The sequence below is a fragment of the Channa argus genome, chromosome 3, assembly GCF_033026475.1.
Source record: "Channa argus isolate prfri chromosome 3, Channa argus male v1.0, whole genome shotgun sequence".
Taxonomy (NCBI): domain Eukaryota; kingdom Metazoa; phylum Chordata; class Actinopteri; order Anabantiformes; family Channidae; genus Channa; species Channa argus.
In genome coordinates this window covers 19,689,158-19,712,500 of record NC_090199.1, presented here as the reverse complement: position 1 = coordinate 19,712,500, position 23,343 = coordinate 19,689,158, and the positions used below count along the sequence as shown (strand labels likewise).

General features: G+C 37.4%; 1 protein-coding gene across 1 annotated transcript in view; it reads left to right on the top strand.

Moving 5' to 3' along the window:
* The window catches only part of tusc3 (tumor suppressor candidate 3), a 79,005-nt gene that overhangs the window by 47,491 nt on the left and 8,171 nt on the right, over positions 1 to 23,343 (top strand). Inside the window, exons 5-8 of the mRNA XM_067498079.1 lie at positions 594 to 734; positions 976 to 1,065; positions 16,423 to 16,486; positions 19,849 to 19,923. Of these exons, the coding sequence (XP_067354180.1) occupies positions 594 to 734; positions 976 to 1,065; positions 16,423 to 16,486; positions 19,849 to 19,923 (370 nt within the window). The remainder of the gene's footprint in view (positions 1 to 593; positions 735 to 975; positions 1,066 to 16,422; positions 16,487 to 19,848; positions 19,924 to 23,343) is intronic.

Below are 23,343 nucleotides of genomic sequence, written 5' to 3'. Positions count from 1 at the left end.
TTGTGAAGTGAAATTTTGGCATTGATGTTTTAAAACAACCTTTCACGCACAACACCAATTAAAAAAAGTGGGGACAATGAGTAAAATGTTAATAAAAGAATGCAATGATTTGCAAATCTCATCAACCCATATTTTTTTCACAATAGAACATAAACAACATATCCGATGTTGAAACTGAGACATTTTGCAATTTCATGGAAAATATTAGCTCATTTTGAATTTGACAGCAGCAACACATCTAAAAAAAAGGCGGAAGAGGGTGATGTTGCAGGACATTGTTACTGAGTATGGGCTGTTAGTGTAATTTTACATGTGTAGGTGCTTCCTGCAGACCATTTTCCTTTCGGGAATAATGATCTAAAGTAAAGGTTCCACCCACTGCAATTTCAAATAGTCATTTAATCAGTTATTGTCAATAAAGTATATTCTCTTGGTTAAATCTGAGAAAAGAAAGCATGAAGGACACCCATTCACAATATTCAACTTACTGATTTGACCATCAGTAGTACATTTGTAGAATAATTAAATGGTGTACTGAAATATGTAATTATTCTACTGTATGGCAGCCAACTCTCCTCTTTCTGTCCATTCAGATCCGTGTCTTCCGTCCTCCTAATTATTCGGGGACCATCGCTTTAGCGCTGTTGGTTTCCCTGGTTGGAGGTCTGCTGTATCTCAGGAGAAACAACTTGGAATTTATATACAACAAGACTGGATGGGCTATGGCTGCACTGGTATGACACACAAACACACAGTGTTTGTTGTGGGAAGCTAAATACATACACCAGTGAAACTGGTGTGGAGTAACAAAATTTCATTAGTGTTTTACAAACATTTGTTAAAATGAATAAATTCTACACAAACCCAATTAGTCATAGATGCCAGTACCAGCTATTCTAGTCTAATGGTATTTGAATTAACTTCCTCCTGTTTTTCATTCTTTTTCTCCTCTCTCTTTTTGTCACTTTGTGATAGTGTGTTGTTTTTGCAATGACATCGGGTCAGATGTGGAATCACATCAGAGGACCTCCTTACGCCCACAAAAATCCCCAGAATGGACAAGTGGTACGAGTTACATTCTTTTTACATCCTCTGTATATCCATGCATTAACTAATCTGTCATTTTCTCCCATTAACAATTAACAATTGTGTTTTAGGGACAAAAGTACTGATATTTTTAAACTCAATCTGTTTTCTATTGTGGGCAATGGTGCTGTGTTAGATCAGTTATAGGAATAGTTGTAAGACTGCTGTCCCTAAATAAAATAAACTCTTCACCATCACCATCACTACCTGCTAACCTGTAAGAAGAAAGTGTGTGTGTTGTGTGCAGTGCCGGTCCAAGCCTCATTTAAAATTGGCGGGGGTTGCATCAGGAAGGGCATCCGGTGTAAAAACTGTGCCAAATAAACATGCGGACAATGATCCGCTGTGGCGACCCTGAACTCACGGGATAACCCGAAAGGACAAAAAAAAGAAAACATGTAAAAAGAAAGTGTGTGTGTTTGTACTGGATAGCTGGGAGCAGTAAATGCTTGTTAATATCACTCTAGAGAAATGTCAGTCATGTTGGATCAAGCAGAGGAAGAAGGGATACAGATAAAGTGTCTTTCTCTTGCTCTGTTGTTTATTTTTATTTCATCTGCTTTGCTTTATCTGTTTTATACAGTTGCTTTTCCGTGTTTCTTTCTTTCTTTCTTTTTTCAACTTACAACCATAATGTGTGCAAACCACCTCACATAGGGCAATTTCTGATATAGTTTTGCTGGTCATCATTTAGGTTTGTCCACTCAAGTGTGAAATTAAAATAAAAATATGTGAAAAACTGAGAACATCAGGGAGGAACTAAAGGGTGGGATAAGAAAAGTGAGACACATGGCAAAAAGAAAGAGGAAGTGAGAGGAAAGAATGTACTTTAAAACATGTTATTATGTGTTCGTGCTATTACTATTATTACATAAATCCTTATACAGTGACTGATGCATCTCACAGAAAATAGTCATATAGTTACTTCCAAAGATTGGTCCTCCCTGTTGCCATTACTCCAAGAGAATATGAATACACGCACACACATAGCAGAGGTGACATGTAGACATGTACACGTGCTCAAAATCACTAGAAAAGGAAAATAACTTTTTAAAAACAGCATTTAAGCTGCCTCCTTGCCACATCCCTTCTTCTGCCCCATATTGTATGGTTTCTGTCTGTTGTTCTGTATAAAAGGCACTCTATGTTTCAAGCTCTGCTGACTCTTTCTGTCATTTTTCTTTGACAACAAATAGGTCACACCCTTATCCCGTGTAGCTATCTACTGCCACTCTCCATCTTCTCCCTTTCTGTCTGTCTTTATTTTATTTTCCTATATCTCCATTCCCCTGTCTTTCATACCTAATTACTTCTAAACCACTTTTATTCATGCTAGGACAAGCAGCGATAGGCAGAAATGATGCGACTGTGACTAAAGTTCTTAAATATTAATTGATTTTTAAAATGCTTTTCATTTTGTACGACACAGGGATATTTTAAGTCACTCAATACTGTGACATTATACAATTAGATAAAGAATATAGTACAAACTTCACGTTTCCTACCATATCTGCGATACCCTGCAAACTCCTGATATAGCTGATGTCACAACCTACAATTGTCAGTGTGACAGCTACCACCTCACTGAAGTGTCTTTTCTCATTTGTTATCAGCAGTAATGGCTCCAGTCACTTTTTCAGTACTGGTACAATTTTGGGTCTTTTGCAGCCTTTTTTTTTTTTTTTTTTACTTGATTTTATTCTTTCACTTTATTTTATATGTTTCTTTCCTGTACTGACAATCGCTCATTGTTTTTAACTTTAGTTTCTATTGCTTTCTTTGCTATGCTTTCTCTTCTCAAACTACCTGCCTGCTTACTAATTTGAAACATTCCCACCTGCCTGCCACTTCTCTTGTTCTAGCCTTTGTATGAACTGAGCAGAGTAATGAGCGGCAGCATTAATGCTTTGACAAACTCAAGTGTTGAAACAGAATTTTAAAGTACAAAAAATTATTCCATAATTACAGGGAACAGGAGCCAAAGCCTAACTCAAATTCAAAAGTGAGCAGGCCATAATAGATTTATTACTGATTAAACACAAAAGAAATTATGTGAGGAGCAGTAAGGCTGAACATCTGGAGGTAGGTCCATTTTCCATCTTTTAAAGTTGGAAAACTTATAGTCTACTGAAAGTGCAGGTTATGTGGTGTAGGTATGTAAGCCAAAAGCCAAACGTTTTGTAAAAGTAAATTTTATGTCAGAACTGTGGTATTGGGCTGGATCAGACTGCACAAGTGTACAGTTGAGTGCAAACCTTTGCATCACAGTATTTTAAAATGGCAGTAAGAATTCAACTTTTTAAATTTTAAATACACGTCGGCATTCAGCCAATACAAAATGCTCCTTCATCACCAGAAGTAACAACAGTGTATAAATTTGTAAAATATGGGAAATTGAAAGCAGTGCATCCCCTTGATGAATGCTCTAGATAATTAACTTTTAACATGTGAAATCTTTGATCTTTAAAAAAGACTGTCAACATGTAGTGCTTGATGACTGGCACCAATTGTTTTAAATTGGGTTTGCATTTTAAATTTGTAAGTGGCTAGATCTCCAGGGACAGTCTCAAGCAATTTGCTGAGAGAATAAAAAAACAATAAGATAAGGAAGACAGTTTTTAGAAGACCTCAAAAAATTGGTAAACCTTCATAAAACTAGTTTTTAGGGAGACCAGCCTCAACTGTGAAGACCATAATTGCATTACACAGATTTAACACAGAGCGGGAGATCACCAGAGTCAGTTATGTTGTCATGGAAGAAACTCGAATACAGGAATTACGAGATCATAGAAAATTCTTTTTGAAAACGTGTTTTGTTTACAGCACATTGGAGCTATGCATTTAAACAAAAGGTTCTATCACCACCTGCTGTAGCAGTGGACTGCTCTAAATCCTTTAAATTCAGGACAGAGCAGTATGCTCCACACACAGGGTCACGCATATAATACAGACTTTGTACTGGGAGCCTTGCATATTAAATGCCAAATAATGTCGGGAGCAACTCTGGATAAAGTCAGGACCATCTCACTTGGACACGTGTTACGTACAGTATTCACATACACCACGTCTGGACAAAGTCAGGAGAATTTCAGGATTTCAGTGCATGTGTAAAAGTCACTTAAGACTTTAGCAAGAGAACAATCCAAGCCAACTAATTTTTATACACTTCTCGACCATTTTTGTTCTAGTGATAAAGGAACGTTTATATACTAGCTAAATGTGCAATAAATATTATGTTGATAGAGTGTTACTTTTTTGCATCCTAGTACTTTAAAATGGCTAACTTTTGCACTCAACTGTACTTAAAAAAGGGTTCACTGAGTTTATGTGAAATTACATAGGTTGGCTCCCTTGTCCTCTCATTTCCTGTTAAGCCCCACTACAGGCCCAGCTTTACAGCCCTAACCTTAAAAATTCCTCTTCAACTGCAGCAGCCTCACTGATAACCCCAGCGACATGCAGTACATGCTTTAACCCAACCACACTTTGCTGAACTTCTAGGCCAGATTGTACCCACTCAACCACAACAGCATAAGGGATAGGCACATTAGATCCTGTGTAAATGGTCCTCATCTTGTTCTTATTTTGCCCCTCCTGTTATACCTTTCCCACTGTTATCCTCTCTCCATGCTCTCTTTAAATCCTTCTTTTTTTCTCTCTCCATCGCTGACTGTGAATGGCTTCAACTGGGTTGATAATATTGAAAAGATACCTGTGTTATCTTTCCTGTTTTCCTTCCCTCCTCTTTTCATATTACTTCTTCCTTCCTCTCTCTCTAATCTCCCACCCTCCCCTTCCTAGCTCTCTCCCCAGACAGTGTAATTCCTTTAAAATGATGAGCAAGCGCGGCCAGGTAGACTATATTGAAAGGATTTGTCAACTGACGAATAGCACGACCAAGCAGATGAAATTGTAGTGAGCGTCTCAATGTGCAACCAAGAAAACACTGTTAGCACGTTTCTGCTCTTTGTCTCTTTCTCCCTCTCTCACTTTCACACACACACACAGACTTACTTGATATAGGGATTAGACACAGTTAGTCTTTAGCAAACATGTACTGTTCACATAATATAATCGGCAGACATACAGATCATACAAATGCCCATGTATTACTACAAACATGCATACTATTCAGCTTAATTTATACTCACGCGCATCTTAGCAGAGGGACTCTGTGTCTTTCTTTTTGGACGAAGTATTAACACACAAGTCCTGCTGGTCATCAGATACCCCGCTGGCATAATAACCTGGACAAAAGAAAAGATAGAATCCAATGACATTAAGACAAGGACGCTCCTTTTAATACATAGAGAGTTTCACTGCAAATCCAGCATTCTGAGATTTTACACTAAGCGGGAGGAAGGAGGCAGAGGATTAGTGAGAGTCAAAGCCACTATGAAGAATAAAAACAAAGATCCATGAATACATCAGGTACCCAGGCCAAAGTGATGACATGCTTATTGAATACCTCAGGCAGTAGAAACCAGAGGAGCAAGAGAAGGAAGATTAGGAGCCCTCATGAAACCCCTGTACTTTATCTACCACCAGCAAATACAATGTCAGTAGAGGCTGTGGTTTACCATACCAGGCAGGACTCCAACGTACTGTGCAAAGATGTCCCTGAGACAATCCACCAAATAAAAGCGGGTTATAAGGTGCTAGCAGACAAGGACATACTGGGAGCATCATAACCAAGTGGCTGGCATAGTGTATAGAAATATCTGTGTCCTGTACAGGCTGGAAGTCCCAAAGTCAAAATGGGATAAACATCTGAAGGTGGTTGAGAATGACCAAGCTAAGATCCTGTGGCATTTCCAAATACAGACTGACAAACTGATAATGGCCAACCAACAAGATATAGTGGTTGTCAAAAGGATAAAGAAGGCCGTAGTGATCCCAAGTGAGCAATATGAGGAAGAAAAGCACATGAGAAGCTTGAGAAATGAAAAGATGTTGAAAAAAGTTAGAAATGTTGTGGAATTAAAAGGTTCTATTGGTCAAGAAGGTTCCAGGTAGTCACGAGCTTCAATCTCAGGTCAGTGTAAAATTAACACACTTGGTGGTTCAAAATAAAAAGGCAGTCTCAAAGTAGGGCCAGTTTAACATCAATATTGCTAGTATTATAAAAGGGCTACTGTAGGAGGCCCTGCCATATTTAAAGAAGAGAAAGCTGGGTAGACAGTATCAAAATTTGTTGATGCGCACAAGCTGGAAGGACTAACAGGAGCCTTGACTCATCATTTGACTGTCAAGCAGATTGTGTAGAAATTGAGAACATGTATCTTCAATGTTGACCTCCTCAGTTGACCAGTGAAGTTAACACTAAGAGCAAGGTGTGTAATGGTATGGTGGGTCACAAGGAACCTGAAATAACCATTTGTTCACTATTCCACCATTGGGAGAACCTTGAACAACATCACAGAGTTGCTTTACTCATGAAAAGTGTTGTTTGGCGATAGCCAGATGACATTCCAGCACAGTTTTTCCTTTAATTTGTACTTAATAGTATTTGCACTTACTTACTTAAGAGTACTTATTAGAATATATTTGTTTTACATATTATTGTAATGAATTTGTGTTTGTGATCAAGATTAAAATTAGGTTCTAGAGGCTTTTTAAGTTTGATGTTGCTTCCTCTCTTAAAGATGAAATGTCCATGTACAACTTGAGCTGTTGGTCATTTAGAGCTTTTTCCCTTTATCCCTGCACATATATATTTGCAGAGTCTGCAGATTAACTAAGCAAAGTCAGAAGCTTTGGTCTGCTGTTTTTACAGGCCAGCAATTGAAATCCCCGACATATTGTGGAAAAACCAAAACACAAATAAAACTGAAAATGAGAAGTCACCTCATTTTACTGATTGTCGTGTTGAAAAACAAAAACAAAACAAAAAAACCCCCACAAAACTTGTATTGAATGGATTTAATTTACTCTTGGGTAATTAAAGCAAATTAACTGCATAAACAGTGAGCAGATAATGAGAGTTTAAAGCATCACCTGAATCCCTAAAATAGACTGCCATATTTGTTCAAATGAAGAGTTCAGTGAACCTTCCCATGGTCCCTTTGCCATTCTGCATAAATCACCTCCCATATGCTTTCAAATCTGGTTAGCAAGAAATTAAATCATTTATGCATTACAGCATATTTTTCTCAAGAAGTATTTTGTTTCCAATATTCTAGCAATGAATCAAAAATTAATGTATTGCTTTTTCATGCAATATAAAATTATATATAACTAGAATTTTAAGTGTTAGTTGACTGTTGTAGGAGTACTGCCTGCAAGATGCAGATTGCCATTATATCCCTATACCTATATATTATATTCATATATCCCTTATTTATATAAATGAAGCCCATATTTTCACTCCATCTGCCTTCCTCACTGTTACTCTTTTTCTTCCCTGTTCTTTCTACTTAGTTAATTTTTCATTTATCTCCCTTCCTGTCCACGTACCTTCTGACCTTTACCAAGCAAAACACACATTTGCACACACTATATGTATACATACAATACACATTAACACATCATACAGAATGGAAAAGGATTAATAATGCTATTTATCTATCCCACACCTACTAACAGCACACTACAATAGTAAACTACAATAAAAAAAAAACATCTAAGTCAGGAGAAAGAAAAAAGTAAAGTGTTAAATGAGCTTGCCATTAAAACATATTGTTATATAGACATATTGTTATTTGTGTTCCTCCCAATGAGTAATAGTGACTATTTTGTTTGTGCTTTTTAAACGTTTAGATCTTTTAGATCATTATGCAGTTTATTATGTACACAGCTATAAGTCAGTCCAATCCAACAATCCTGCAGTAAATCCTCCGTCATAAAGGTGATAATGTTCAGTTTGTGTTAAATGTTTGGAGGCTTTAGTTTGTGCAGCTGTACTGTTTTATACACAGGAGTTTTTGTTAATTAGGCTACCTCAATGATACTAAATTATATAACGGACCTTTATTGTGCATTAGCCGACTACATAACCATTTCTAGCATCAGGTTCTAGGTAATACAATCATTAAAATGGATGTTGTGCACTTTTTGATATAACTAACAATCCAGCTCTGCAGATAGATACATGAAGAGGTTACAATTAAAGTGATATTGCTCAAAGTAAACAAAGCACAATACCACTTAACTCTCTACCTTGCTCTGATAGATTAAAGATGAAGATATAAGTATAGTACTAAATGATCAAGAAATTAGCTGACTCCTATTAAAAAAATATTTATAAGGGGATAATCTAGTTGTGATAGTGTTTAAACCCAGTAAAATATCCAGTTTACTGTCTATATACATTTCCATCGTAGTTTGTCAATCAGAAGGTTTAATTTTACAGTGTAGTTACAGAGAGTTACCCAAACGGTAACCCAATCAATGACTGAGGGGAAATAGGCTATAGGCTAGAAAGGAAAGTAAGATTCTGAATCACTGACATTATGCAAGCTACTGAATCAAAAAAGAATTTGTAATGCAAAATATTTGTTAAAAATACTTTATTTGGGACTGTGACTGTGTATCATGCTTGGAACAATTACAAGTGATTTCGGGACAGTTGTGGACATTTGACAAATAAAGTTCATTTTGAACCCTAGACCCTCTAGAGGAATAATCATTAGTCATTAACTTCATATTTTGTACATATTCATATTTTGTGCTTTGCTTTGATTTAATTCAGTTATTTTTATATCCAAGGATGTGGTTAATATTTTTTTCACCTTTACCTCAGAAAACCATATGTTTGAAGCTTTTTTCCCCTTGACTGAGGCGACACAGTGATGTAATAAATCTAGAGCAAAATAAATAGAATTGACATAACGAAATATAACTTTAAACAGGTGGTTAAGATATAAATAAATACAATGTAAATACAATATAAATACAATGTTGTGGAATTAACAAGCCGTGCGATAAATTGCTTCCTTGCAGAAAACTAGTAACTGTCACTAACTTGCTGCTAGCTTTAGTCAAGCTAATTAAAAGCAATATGGCAAAATTTAGTACGAGTAAGTTAATCCCTAAAGCGTAAACCCACTGAAGAAAACAGGCCAAAGAAAGTTCTGTAAGAAATTGAGATCTTTTAAAATATTGAGATGAAGTTGTTCTACCACATAGTCTTACGTTTTAATTAAGGTTTTGTCATTTACAAGCTGTCTCTGGTGTTGAGTAGTTATCTGTTTTGTTAGTTTGAACAGCCTTGATGTGTCAATTTTACTCAGAGACACAGGGTTCTTAAAAAATCTAATCCATCAGATTAATTGGAACAGTAGTAGACTAAAGTTATACTAGACAGCTCCACAGCCTAGATTTAAGGTGAGCCATGGAAAGCATGTGTGAAGTGGGGGGGGAGGCTATGTGTCAGCAGACTGTGTTAAAGCTCATCAGAAGCACAGTATAATTTTGTTACAGACCACTGCTTTGTTTGTGAAGGACTATTGGGCTAAGTCTGCTGATCAGATCTCCCAACTCAGTTTGATTCACACAGTTTGGAATCAATCCATTTGAATTCAATTTATATGTATAGAAATATATTGTTCATATAATTTCTATAAAATCCCACATAAATTAGACACATTTACTAGTTTAAAAACTTCGGTGAACAAGGATTTATTTTCCTAAGGAAATGCAAATAATAAAACATTTCAATGTTTTTGGTGTCACATGCAAAACAGTTGAGGAAGAATAATGTAAACATGTCTCTAACAACACCCTGCTTTAAAGACATACTGTATGTTCCTGTAGTCTTTTTACTGAATGTAAGTCCCACAATCATTGTGTTTGCTCAGGTGCTTGTAAGGTAGTAAGAACGCACAGTATTGATACTTTACTGGCTTGAATTTAGTATTGGTTTAATTCAATGAGGGTTTCCAGTACCTACTGATAGAGCCAATGTGCTGTGACCTTATAAATACATTTGACAGTGTGCGCCGTGATGCAAGACTCAGGCTTAAGTTACTCTACTCCTCCAGAGACTTAATTGAACTATCCAGGTTTCATATACATATGTGCCTGGGAAGGGCTGGTGGTCTTGAATTTTCTGTGCTTCCAATGTTGATCGCTGAACAAACCTCCTGCGTAAACACAACAGTGGAAAGACTGCGGGTTCCTGACTCACCCACCATTTTGGAACTGGTGTGCAGATGGGATTGCTCTAGGGCTGGGCAATATGAACAAAAACATTATATATTACTATTTGAGGTTAAAAGGCAATACATGGTATCTGTTTTGTCTGTTTCAGTTTTAATCAAACTTTGAATTATACTACATGTTATGATTTCTTCTTTTAGTCAACCTTTCATTCCCCAGCTTGTCCTGTCTGCTGCCTTTTGGCATAGTGTAAAAAGCCAACTAGAACTCTGTTATGCAAATACATGGAAGAGAAATCATCATTCTCCAGGAGAAATCCACCTGGAGAAATCAAGTCTGGCACTGTACAGTATGTTCCCTTCATTTTGCAGGAGAACTTGTGAGCCCCCATACCCTCTGCCTAGCGCAGTGGGGATGGGTGTTGTAGGGAGTGTGAGAGAGTAAATAAAGGAGAGGGCTTTGGAATGGATGAAACTATATCGATACTAATGGATTTGTCTTATCCTATACCTCTGTTGGAAATATGATTTACCTTAGAAAATCAATATACAGCCCCAGCTGGAGCTTTTTTAACCAAGATTTTAAAGCAAACTTTGTCAGAGCAAAGGGTTCCACATTTTAGATACTCTGTTATTGTTGTTATTGCTCCTCTGCCTGGAAAAATCTAACTAAACTACCTGAATGATTTGACACATTGCTCTAACATCACCTTTAATGTATGTTTTCGAAATCTTTGTATGCAGTCTTTTAACTATAAGTTTGCTCTTGAACCTTGCGAGTAGAGTTCTTCATGGGTCCACCATGTTCTCACTAACCTAAACCCAACCCAGGACCAGAGTTGAGTCCAAATTCTGCTGTATTTAATTGGATCAATTCTAGTTTTACTGCCATTTTTTCTGAAGTCTTTCCATCACTATGTTCCCAAATAATATGTATGAAGCACTAAGTGGATTAGGTGCACTGTAAAAAGGAGTGGAAGACAACTCTGAACTTCACAGCTTAGATGAAATGATTTCAGGAAACTAATTTACCTAGAAAATACACTGTTCATTGGCCAGCTGATTGCTGAAATATACAGCATCAGACAATGGAATTTATTAATTTTTTTATGAAATCTCTCATCCCGTTAGTTTTTTTTTTCATTTCCTTCTGTCTTTTAAAAGGTTTTATAACTGGTTTTATTCCTGTCTATAAGAGTGAAGAGTGGGTACACTTTTTTTTCTGTTTTACGTTTACGTTCGTACGTGTTTTTTTTGTTTGTTTGTTTTTTCTTTTTATTGGTAAGTGTGCCATTAGGTTTTTGTTTTGTCTGAGCTCTACAAGTGAAATTCCTGCCAGCAATGACAATCTTGAATCTCTTGCCTCAAGTACAAATATTTGGTGTTAACTTGTCAGTAAGCTTATTGAAAGATTAGCTATATGTAGTTAAGCTGTTTTGTAATTGAGAGATGGAGAAAAGGGACTGATAATGCTACTGTCAATTTAGCTCTCCATGTTGTGAGTGTTTTTACTTTCAGACCACCTCTAAGTATGGTGGTCTGTAGTATACACACACACAGACACACAAAACTCTACACACTAATGAATGGAACTTCTGCATTCTAATCCATCAGATTAATTGGAAGTGCCCAGCCATGGATTGAGGAATTTTTCATCCCCTAAGCCTTGCTCATGTTCATTCCCTCTATCTGCAGTCTCTGTTTATGTTCAGGGTGTAACATGCACAAAGCTGTATCTAGAAAATATTATGAAGTAATGTTTGTTTAGTTTTAGTAACAAGAAAGAGTAGTAAATTATATTCCTGACATACCCTTCGACCAGTCCTGCACAGCAGTATGCGTGGTAACCTAGCTCTACACTTGACATTCTCTGATCCAGTGTCTCTGGAAGTAACAGTACCCTGGTTTTTCCTCATGCCCTACCTTGCAGTAGGTTTAGTGAACTGTTCAACTCCCTGCTGGACACTAGACGTGGAAATCAAGGCTTCCCATCCACCTGCCTCTGAGGTGTAGACGAGAAAATGTTTTTTGTGTTGGTTGAACTGGTTGACAGCTCTGTCTCCTCACCTATGGAGCTCTCTCTCTTGACCATCTCTTACAGCTTTTGCTGTGGAGCTTACCAGCCAGCCAGGCTGGTAATCCTTCCCATCCTGGCCCTTGTTCAAGGCATTAACAAGAGTTCTGTGAAATGCTTTAAAGAAGGCGCTATGGTGCCAAAATGGGGGAAAAAGTCTGCGCTCCATAAACATCAAGGCACTTTGTTTCTGTGCAAGAATTTTTCTCATCTGTTGTGTACAGTTATTGAAATGTCTTGTGCAGGGAGCAAACCTCCCTGCAGGTCGAACATGTTACAGCTATTTATAGTCTAGTTCGGGACAGATGACTTATATCTCTAGCAGCTAGAATAAATGATACAGGTCTTCTGTCATTTGTTTAATGATATTAAACAGTGTTGTTTTCTCTGTTTTACTCCCCGTGATCAGCCAAGGCATAATGCGACACTAAATCTGTTTTCTGAGTTTGGTCCTTAAAATACTAACTAGTTAAAGCACCATGCTTTAATGGATGTGGTGGTGTCCTGGTCCCTTTTCAAGCGTATGCCTATGTTGATCCATCACACTTAAAATTGTAAGGAATATTATTTAAAGTCTGCAAACTATTCAGCTGGTCATGATAAAGTTAGAATTGTATCTGGTCTGAGTGTCCCCTGGGAGAACAAACAGTTGTTCAATGATAGTTGAGGCTTTGAATTTTATTTTACATTAATTGAATGCAGGATCCACCCGTGTATGTGTTGAATTACATTGTCGTTGAAACTGGGCAACTGTGTGTAAAGTTGTTAAGCAAGAAACAAACCTCTGGTGCAATCCCACCTCCTGTTAAGGTTCACAGATTTGAGAACAAAAAAGATCAAACTGCCAGCAACACTTACAAGGACCCTGATGAAGGTTATACTGTACGTAAAACCCCGTTGGTCATATAACAATAAAGTTGTTCTACAATCTGTGCTCCCGACGGTTTGATCTTTTCTGTAAAGTTGTTAGGATCAGCTATTAGGAAACCAGTCAGCATTTTGCAATAGTGGGATGAAGGAGACGTGTAGTGATTAGTCCTTGTTTTTAAGTCAAACTCCACCCACAACTAACTAAAATTGAATATATGTGGCTTGATTTACCCTCTGCAACTGGATTTACCCTCAGTGAATTTTAATTGAATACTAGACCAGTGTAAGGACCACCAAGCTGACTTCAGAGAACTAGGGCTAACAAAGAGCAACTGCTGCATTGGGTCATGTTTGCTTTGTCTGGGCAAAAAGTGGCGCTAGAACACACCACAAAAAAGGGAGTCAGTGAGCATGTAGTACAGCCTGTTCTGCGATAGTGAGAGGCAGAGAAAGCCAAAGACCTGGGACCACTGATATAGTTAGCTTAAATATGTATATGGTTATCTTACCATTTTCAGATGCCTTTGACTCACCCCAAAAGGTTTATAACTACGTTTTATCGAGGATAATATAAGAAGTTACATTGACAGTACAGGTTGTTCTGGCCTTTTAAATAGTTTGGTCTCTTCTTGTGCGCTGATTGGCTAAACTGGTTACCCAATCAGAGTTGTCCTACTCACCGAAGGGTATATGCTGAACAACGTGATCACTCATGTCGAAACGGTCGAACACAAAAACTGACAGTGGTTCAGCTAGTGCAAATGGTGCAGTACTTTGCAAAGATGAGGCTGACAGCCATTTTTCTGCCAGCCCAACACTAGCTGACAGTGAGCGTGTTACGTCCTGGCCCTGACAGAGGAACTGCAAACTATTAAGACCGATCTACCAGATTCCATTTCAAGTTGATCATAATGCACAACTGCAACTCCTGTTACACCACACCATAGTGCTAATCAACACTCACACTTTCCTCTAAATTTCATGGGCACTAGTTTCACTATAGTGATAAGGAATGCAAGAAACTATTGTTCTGCAGCTTCTACATTAAGATAAAACTTTTTATTGTGCTAATAAAGAAGCTTTTGTTTGTCAGGCAGTAAGGATCTTGATAACACTTCAAAAGCCCCTGCTAATGCTGAACAACAGGTTTGTATTGGAGACAAAGGATTTATTGCAGCCTTGAGTTTTTGTCATTTTTCAAGTGCATAAATTCTTCATTTCTCTCCACTGAAGCAAGAAAAAGCTGTCCACCCTTTCCTCCTCCTCATTTGTCATCTTCTATTCATCTTTCCATCCTTATTCCTGTCTGATAAGCAAAGAAATGAACACTGGGGCAGTCAAGTGGAAAAACAGACCCTAGATGTGCTATAAACCTAGATGCTAATAATCTGCAGGGATTCAACAATCCTAAACACATTGAAAGACTTACTTCCTTTCTTTCCTTCTGTTTGTCTTATTTCCACAGGACTTTGACCTTGTCTTCTTTTGTCGATTTCTCGATCTTTCCCTATCGCTTACAGAAAGACAGAAATAGAAATAAACTTCTGACACTACATAAACTTGCTTGTGCAGAGTTTGAATCTTGAGCACTATGAGGAGGCAACTTCCAGTATTTGGGCAATTGGAGACACTGACTGCATTTATATGCACTTAGGTGACCGGGGCACGAAGAGAAATCGCCTTTCTCGGGTAATCGGAACAGTGTTTACATGCACTTAAGAAACCTGGTTTTGGGAAATCCGCAGAGAAGCAGGAGAGTAACCTGATTTCTCCTCCACTTCTGACTTATTTTGGAAGCCTGGCTCACAATCTCTCCTTTCAGCCTTTCACAAAGCTTTAGCCTTTTGTTACACAAATGCACAGTTGGAGAAAACCGATTAGAAACCTGGTAACGCGCATTTATGGCAAAGAATTCTGAATTTTCGGACAGAATGACACGTCATTGAAGCAATGCTATAATGTGTCAGAAATAAAGTGTTAATGGTTTCAAATGAAGTAAAACGTTTGTCTAAAGCAAAACTGTCTCTTTCTCCCAGAGTCTAGATTTAAGAATATTACAGCCTCAGCAGGTGATTGTTAATTGAGTACAACAGATGATGATACCAGAATATGACCTAAAGGCCCTACTCTGATATGCTCTCTCATCACCCTGGCCATTAGGAAACCAACCTTGTGAATAATGCGAATTGATGCAACTATTGGCAGCTGCCATTGACGAACACTCATTAGAGGACAGCACCATACAGTGCTATGTGTCCAAGCAAAGTCCACTTTCAATGTCTGCTCTTGCTCCTCTGGCCCCTGCCATCTCAGACACGCTTATACTGCATTCACCCAGTAGAAAATTGGTAATGAGGGAATTTCACGGCAGACAGTAACTTCAACATTAATTTTAACAAATGGATTAATATGCTTAACGTGCATCACGCAAAGGGTACAATATGCCAATAGTAACAGTATCTCCTGTGTCTCTCAAAGAAGCAAACTCTAGGTGTTTGATCTCTCATGTTCAATTGATGTTTTTGTTTCCTTTGTTTTTCATTGAAAGAATGGGAGCAGGATATAAATGCATCTACTACTATTTAAAGTTAATGCATGAAATACACTGCACAGTACCTGCCATATGTGTTTGTATTCAAAGGTTAGGTAATGAATGCAAGTTGATACAATTGTGTCTTTCTGTGTGTATGAGTGTCCCTGTAGTGTTAGATTGACCCCCTGCCCACTGTAAAAAGGTAGCATCTTTACACGCCTACGCACTACATGGAAGAATTGTCAAAACACACACACACATGCTATCTCAAACTAATCTGCAATGAGTATATACTTAATAAAATATTTAATCCCTCTTACATTTGTAAAAAAGAAAAAAAGTGTGGTTGCATCAAAAGTGAACAAAGGATCTTGCTGCTCCAATGCTGCACTGAGTAATAAATAGCTGTTGGGTTCTGGTTGTTTGATAAATGAAAAGATCAAATTTAGCCCTGAACTGGACGTCATATTGGTTATGACGAAGTTAAGGTTTTCTTTTATCAGGGACAGATATTGTGCTCAAATGATTAAAGGATGTAGGATGTAATTTTGCGCTCTGAAGAGATTGATAATTTTATTTCTTTATTCTGTTTTCTACTTTTTTGCTAGATATCTTCTAGTTTCCTGTATTTTACCCTTTACAACTCAACCATCAATTTCCTTACTGTAGCATTTATTCAATTTGCAATTTTCACTAGTAACGTAAGCTCATGTGATGTTTTTGTCAACTGTTCACTTTCCCTTACTGTCTTTCTTTCTCAGAGCTATATCCATGGGAGCAGTCAGGCCCAGTTTGTGGCTGAGTCCCACATCATCCTCCTTCTGAGTATCCTTCCAACACCATGTTTATGTGTGTGTTTCATTATGTTACATGTGTTGACATAAATTGAAACAATGTGCTGAAAAAATTTAAATCATCCAAAGCTAATTCGTTTTCAGTGACATGTTCAGCAGCTTAATGTGGAACACCTTTATTCTCAATTTACTTTACACACAACATAGAAGAGGCATAGAAGAGCCTTTATACGTCTGAAACAGAATTCAGTTTTGTTTTTTGATATATTTATTTTTCCAACAGGAAGCTTTTGTTACCTATGTGCACTCTGCATTCTCCATAGGGAGGCTGCTTGCTGGACTGAATAGACAGTACAAAGACAACAGATTGTCCTCTTTTAACTTCACCTTCTTGCCTGAATTGTTCCAAATTCAACTTTCAACCCCGTGATGATGGGTTTTGTCGCTCTCTCTCTGTCTGTGTGTGCGTGCATATTCATGCACTTGTTTGGTAGTATAGATGTTTGTGTTTGCCTGCTTGGTAGTTTTGTATTTGTGTGGTTAATGATACAGTTCATTCCTTGCTGTGGTGTTCATACCCATAGGAAATAGCAGGTCCGAGGTCACACCTGCTGCAAAGCAGCGCCCATGCTTTATTTTTTTAGATATTTGAAACCCACATTTACAATTGCTAAAGCCCCAACCCACCTACCTTACATTTGTTTGTGCAGGTGGTGTAAACACTTTTATGACCATAAGAAACACTTGCCTTATTGTACAATTTGTGAATGAGACACAAACAGATATGTGTACTCTCTTCAGACTGTCACAAAGACTGATAAATATAATCTAAGTTCAATTGATCTACAATATGTTTTACAGTAAGTTGTTTTTATTAAGTCCCTAACGTTTGTGTGAAAGTACTGTGTACTACCATATGTTCATTCCATAGCAAGCATAAAGCTTTGAGCTGAAAGGCAAACATAAATCCTAGCTACCTACTGTGAAGGCCCAGTCAGGGTGGGAAATTAACATTCCATTCTTTTAGCCACTACTTCAATAAAAGTGTATTGGAGCATCTTCAGCGATGGAGCATTAAATGTTCTGGTTTGAGTGCTTTACCACATTTCACAATACAGACAATACTGTCATAATCTACCTATATTAAGTTCCAGTTTTATAGTAGATATTTAAAAAATGTAAAATTAACAAACTTTATATTTAATAGCACAGAGATGGGTTCCCTAATCTCACTAATTCCCATTACAGTATATTGAGGACAACTTATATAATATATTGCAAATCAAGCCTTTTGCGTCAACAAGTCTGTTTGATATTCTGGTGACATCTTTAAGTTTTAGCAGTTTCAGTTTCAGCAACTGATTTCACAAAGGAAAACTAGGACAAAACACGAGGTTTGAGAAGCTTAAAGCTATACTTTAAGCTTCTCAAACCTCGTGTTTTGTTACCTTGCAAATACTGTTTTTTGTTAAAAACTGTGCTGGTATTATACATGACATATTATTATTTAAAGAGGAAAAAATACTCTATATAATAAATAAATAATCTATACAGGTGACTAGTTTGATTAATTTTCAGAGTTATTGTGGTAAAGCATGGCTCATACAACAAATGTAGATGGCGTAATCAGCAATAGCCTAAATGGGTCAGATCAGATGTATTACAACTAATGTGAATTATGCATTTCTTATTTATTATCATGACCTCATTATCACACTTTGGCAAACCCCCCAAACTTCCATCTCCATAGAACAGTTCCATTCCAGTTGAAGGAGATATCCATAGCATTTGTGTCACAACAGCATATCATGTCTTTCACTGGAGGATGCCTCAGTTTCTGCTCTGTCTCCCCCCATGTGGCCGCCTTTGTTTTTGTACCCATCATGTTTTATTTATATGCAGAAAAGGATCTTTAATTAGGTCCTAAGCCACATGAGGCTGTGCTTTGTAGTGAATTTGGAACAGTTTAGGTGTTGAATGGAGCACTTCATGCTTCTGTAAAAAAATTGTTTGCAATATGTAGGAATGTATGAGCTCGTTTTCATTAAATGTTTATTTTAACAATATTTGTAACTTTACAAAGAGCTAAATACTAATAATCACATAATAGCAATGTGTTTTAGTCTAGTCAAAAGTATTTCAACAGGTTTTACAGGCCTGCATCAAGCTCTCTAATCCAGACAAGTAAGAACTCAAAAAAGTGTTCAAATATGACAAAAGGGTTAAAAATTCCTACAGAGTAAATTTATATACAGAGTCTTATTAATTACTGATTTGGCAGACTGATGTTTTTAGGATTTGCAACTTTTGCCTTCTCCTCATCAATAAGATCCATTTCCTACAGCAGCTAGAACCATGAGCAAGTAAATATGCCTCTTGTTTATTCAATTGTTTATTTGAATGGCTGAACATTAACATTCATTCAAGTGATGTTCTTACTATTGACTGTTAATTTTTAATTGAGTTAATGACACAAACACAGAAAAAAATGATGAATTGGAGATACATATTTAAATCAGGATTAAGACCTTCATAAACTCCTGGCTCTCTAATAGAACTGCAAACTCTAGCTGTCCTTCTGCACACAATATGTGCTATAGTCTGGAAAGGATTCACTTTTCAATGCTGCCAAGGCCTTAGCATAAGAGTTGAAGTTGCACTAAGTTCAGTATTTTACACGCATCAACAGGAGAAAAAGGGCAAACGTCAATGTGTTCGGTGAACAATATGAAAAATAAATACATAAAAAGGACTGTTCTGTAGGGGTTTTCTTTAGCCTATCCACATGTGTCATTGTGGTTATTGTGTAGACGTACAATGTATTTGTTTAATGTTTCTTTTCTTATGTTTGTTGTGACTTCACATAACAATTCCTTAGCTTTTTTTAATAGAAGTTGGGATCTGCTATGTTTTTACATGTGAGGTTAAGGCTGAACTGCAGATGCATTATGATTTTAAAAATGGTTTGGAGTTGTCATGCGGTCATAACATTAAACTGCCTTCTGGATTAATTCATTTACTTTTCTATTGCAGCATATGTATAATGCGATATAACACGCCAATAACTGGCTCTCAAAATTAGCAGTTTAATGAGCTCCTTGCTGACACAGTCAACAAAACATGAAGGTTATGACCTTTTAATTAGCACTTATATGTTCTAGGGCAACTGTACACCAAATATTATTGTCATTGTGTCTGTACTGTGTACATATACCTTAGGAGTAGGAGTACGTATGTATAAAGCTCTTACTAATTTGTTTGATTGATTCTTTGCATGTGTATCTACAAGTTCACATGTACCCAACATGTTTTCCTGGGGCAGTGAGCAATTCCCCATTTTCCCCTCCATCTCTCGTATGCAAGTGTGCAGTTTCCTCAACAAACTTATCCCAGATGCTGCAATCACCATGGGGATGGTGCTGCTGAACGAGGCTGCTACGTCCAAGGGAGACGTTGGTAAGAGGAGAAGTAAGTAGAGAAGATATTTTTTTAATGTTAATCTTATTGTTACTTCCATTTTTAAAGAGTGTTAACAAAGTGTGTGTATGGGTGTGGGTGGCATAGTTGGCATTGCCACCTTGTGTTTTCAACTTAAGAAACAAATTTTCTATGCACACACAATCCATGTTTTTAAGAGTTGGAACTTTATGAGGAAGATATAAATTCTTATCAATATAAATTCCTATAAGATGCATGTTGAGGCAAACTTCAGTTGGGGGCAAAAGGCTGCTTCCCCCAATTTTGAAATGTCACAAAGAGCAAAATACCTTTAACTTTTTTTTTTTCATCAATGTAATTTTGAATGCACATTCAGCTTGTACAGTTATTCCTTAATCAGAAATTGTTTAAAGGGAATTTTGTTTTAATAATTAAGGAGGATGCACACCTTTGCACCCATATAATTTTCATTCATACGTGCCATTTTAATTTACATAGATGCAAACTTAGCCCCAAACCTAACAGAATATAAAGGCAGGAAATGGTTTGGCAAAGACAAAATAACACAGTTTTTTGAGCCCTTTAGAAATAGAATTGGTAAAATATACTGTATTACCTAGCAGTGCTAGAAAGTTGGCTTGAGATGGGAGACACACACACACACACACACACACACACACACATGCACACGCATACATATCAGGCACAAATGAACCATTATCACAGTACTTTCATTAGTGTGACGTGTATTTGCATAACTGTCAATTAGCTGGAGCAGCTCTGTAAATGAGAAGCACTTGTTTTGCTCTCCAGTTAATCACTGAGATGACCCCTCACCTGCCCCATAGCTGCCTCTGAATGCCGAATTATTGTTTATTTAAATATTATAATATTTATATATTTATATTGTTCATATATGCCTGGAGTATGTTTGCTTAACTCTAAACTAATTTGTTGTTATTAGTGTGGACAGTACATATCATATATATATATATATATATATCAGGTAACACGAGACAAAGTAATAGTAGTAATATTGTGATTATAAATGAATATGTGATTTTTTTGTTTTTCAAAAAATGTTTTCTTCTGTATTCTGAAGTGCAAACAAACTCAGAAAGAACACCAACCCAACATGACCACATTCATTAACTATGGTACAGAACTATTATGAAGGCTCTGTACACACAGTGTAGAAACAAAAAACATCTTACTTATTTACCTTAATGTGCTTTTGTTTTTTCAGTGTGCTTTATTTCCTCACACTTCCACGTCACAAAAAGTCATTTGGTGTATAAAAGAATGAAAAACCTTGCCAATGGCAAGATACGGTCACTAAAGTCACACCTGATTAGCCCGTTTTAAACCAACAGTAATACACATGGTAAGCTTTGAGCATGAAATGCATTAGTGTTTTGATCAGATTTCTTATGAAGTGACACTCAACACACTTAAGCTACTGATGCCTGTCAGCTGATAATTGGCCTAGCTGAATGAGGTAGTGGCTGGAGATTAGCAGATATAGTTCTAATTATTAAATCACCAAACGTGGCCTGTTGGTGCTTTTTAAAATGAGGGGGGGGGGGGGTTTCTCGTGTTACCTGTTGTATTGAGCAAAATCTCAGTTTTCGCAGTACATCATTTCTAAAACCAAGCCCAGTGGATTCACTTTTTCATGTATACAACGATTCCCGATTGCTCAAGAAAGCTAATTTCTCTGAGTACCTTGGTTGCTTAAGTGCATGTGAACGCAGCCACTTTCTTTCTTAGGTGGGAGAAAGCTGATTGGCTATATGTTAAGTCTCTGAAAATGCTTCTCTTGATGGTTTTCAATCTGTTCTGTTTTTAAAAAAAATTTTATTCTCAGCTTAATTTGAGATTTAAAAACGCTTAATTGTTCAGGCCTAGATAATATTCAATTAACATTCAAATTTCTGCTTGATATTAACGTCTGATTTAGTAGAGCAGCAATCACTAGATAGTCACACTTTGCAAGTGAAGAAGACTTCAAAAGCGTACAGTAGTAGCCAACAGCTCTGATAACCACGTCCAGAAAATAAGAAATCAAGGACTCATTTTAGTTGTCCCTTTGTTAAATAGGCTTCTGATTAACCAGGCTTAACTTCACTATATACACAGGACCCTCAAGCTGCCAGGCCTCTGATAGAGGACTGCCCCTCAGGGGTGAGTTGGAACATTGTCTTTTTGCTTAAAGCTTGAGTTTCTACCAAAGGCCTGGAGATTAAGGGTCCTGTGCAGTATCTTAGCTGTTCCTAGCACTACACTTTTATGGTGAAAATGCCACGCCTCAAAGTACTTAGTACCAGTGAGATTAGCAGATTTTTTTAAAAAAAAGAGAAAAGATACAGTTTTCTGGAGCAGCTTCTTCTTTGTGTGTGTATCTAAGTGAGGGTGGAGCTCAGCTGCTCACACAGTCAAGTGTCTGTGGCTGCAGGAAGAGGGGGAGCTTAGGTAAAGTGAGTGGACAGCATCAGTGGTACTTATTGAAAGATGCATGCAACAAAAAAGCTCAGTGAATTAAAAGCCATTTCAAACCCTCATTAAATTTTCATAAACACGCAGAAGACCCCTAATTTCAGGTCTTCTGAAAGTCTTTTTAGCCACTAATTTGTTAACCACTGTGGGCTTTTTGGCTAATTACTATGAAAATATCAGTGTACATAGAGCTAACGCTGTATGTGAGGTACATAATGTGCTAACTATTCAACCTAATGTTCCTTAAAACTGAGTAAGTTCTGGTGGACAGCAACCTCCACCCTCCCCTAGCAGGCAAGAACCTGTACGAGCTGTACTTGTCAGTCTAACCCAACAGTCCTGAAGTAAATTCCTCTTCATGAAGGATATAGTGTTTAGTTTCTCTTCAGACTCAGAGAGCTAGTTGATTCAGGTTTGGAGGCTGTTTTTGTGCTGATGTTGAGCTGTGCTGCCTTATACAATCAGAAGATTTTCTTATTTAGTCTATTCTAACTAAAGAGAATTATGTTAGAGTGGTGCAGGACATGTATGAGAGCTGTAAGACCGTGGTGAGGTGTGCTGTAGGTGTGACAGAGGAGTTCAAGGTCGAGTTGGGTCTGCATCAAGGATCAGCTCTAAGCCCCTTCTTGTTTGCTTTGGTGATGGACAGGCTGACAGATGAGGTTAGACAGGAATCTCCATAGACTATGATGTTTGCAGATGACATTGTGATCTGTAGTGAGAGCAGGGAGCAGGTGGAGGAAAATCTAGAGAGGTGGAGGTCTGCTCTGGAATTCTGGAATGAAGCTTATTCGCAGCAAGACAGAATACATGTGTGTGAATGAGAGGAACCCATGTGGGAGGTGAGGTTACAGGGAGCAGAGGTGAAGAAGATGCAGGACTTTAGGTTCTTAGGGTTCAGAGCAACGGAGAGTATGAAAAAGAGGTGAAGAGGTGAGTGCAAGCAGGTTGGAA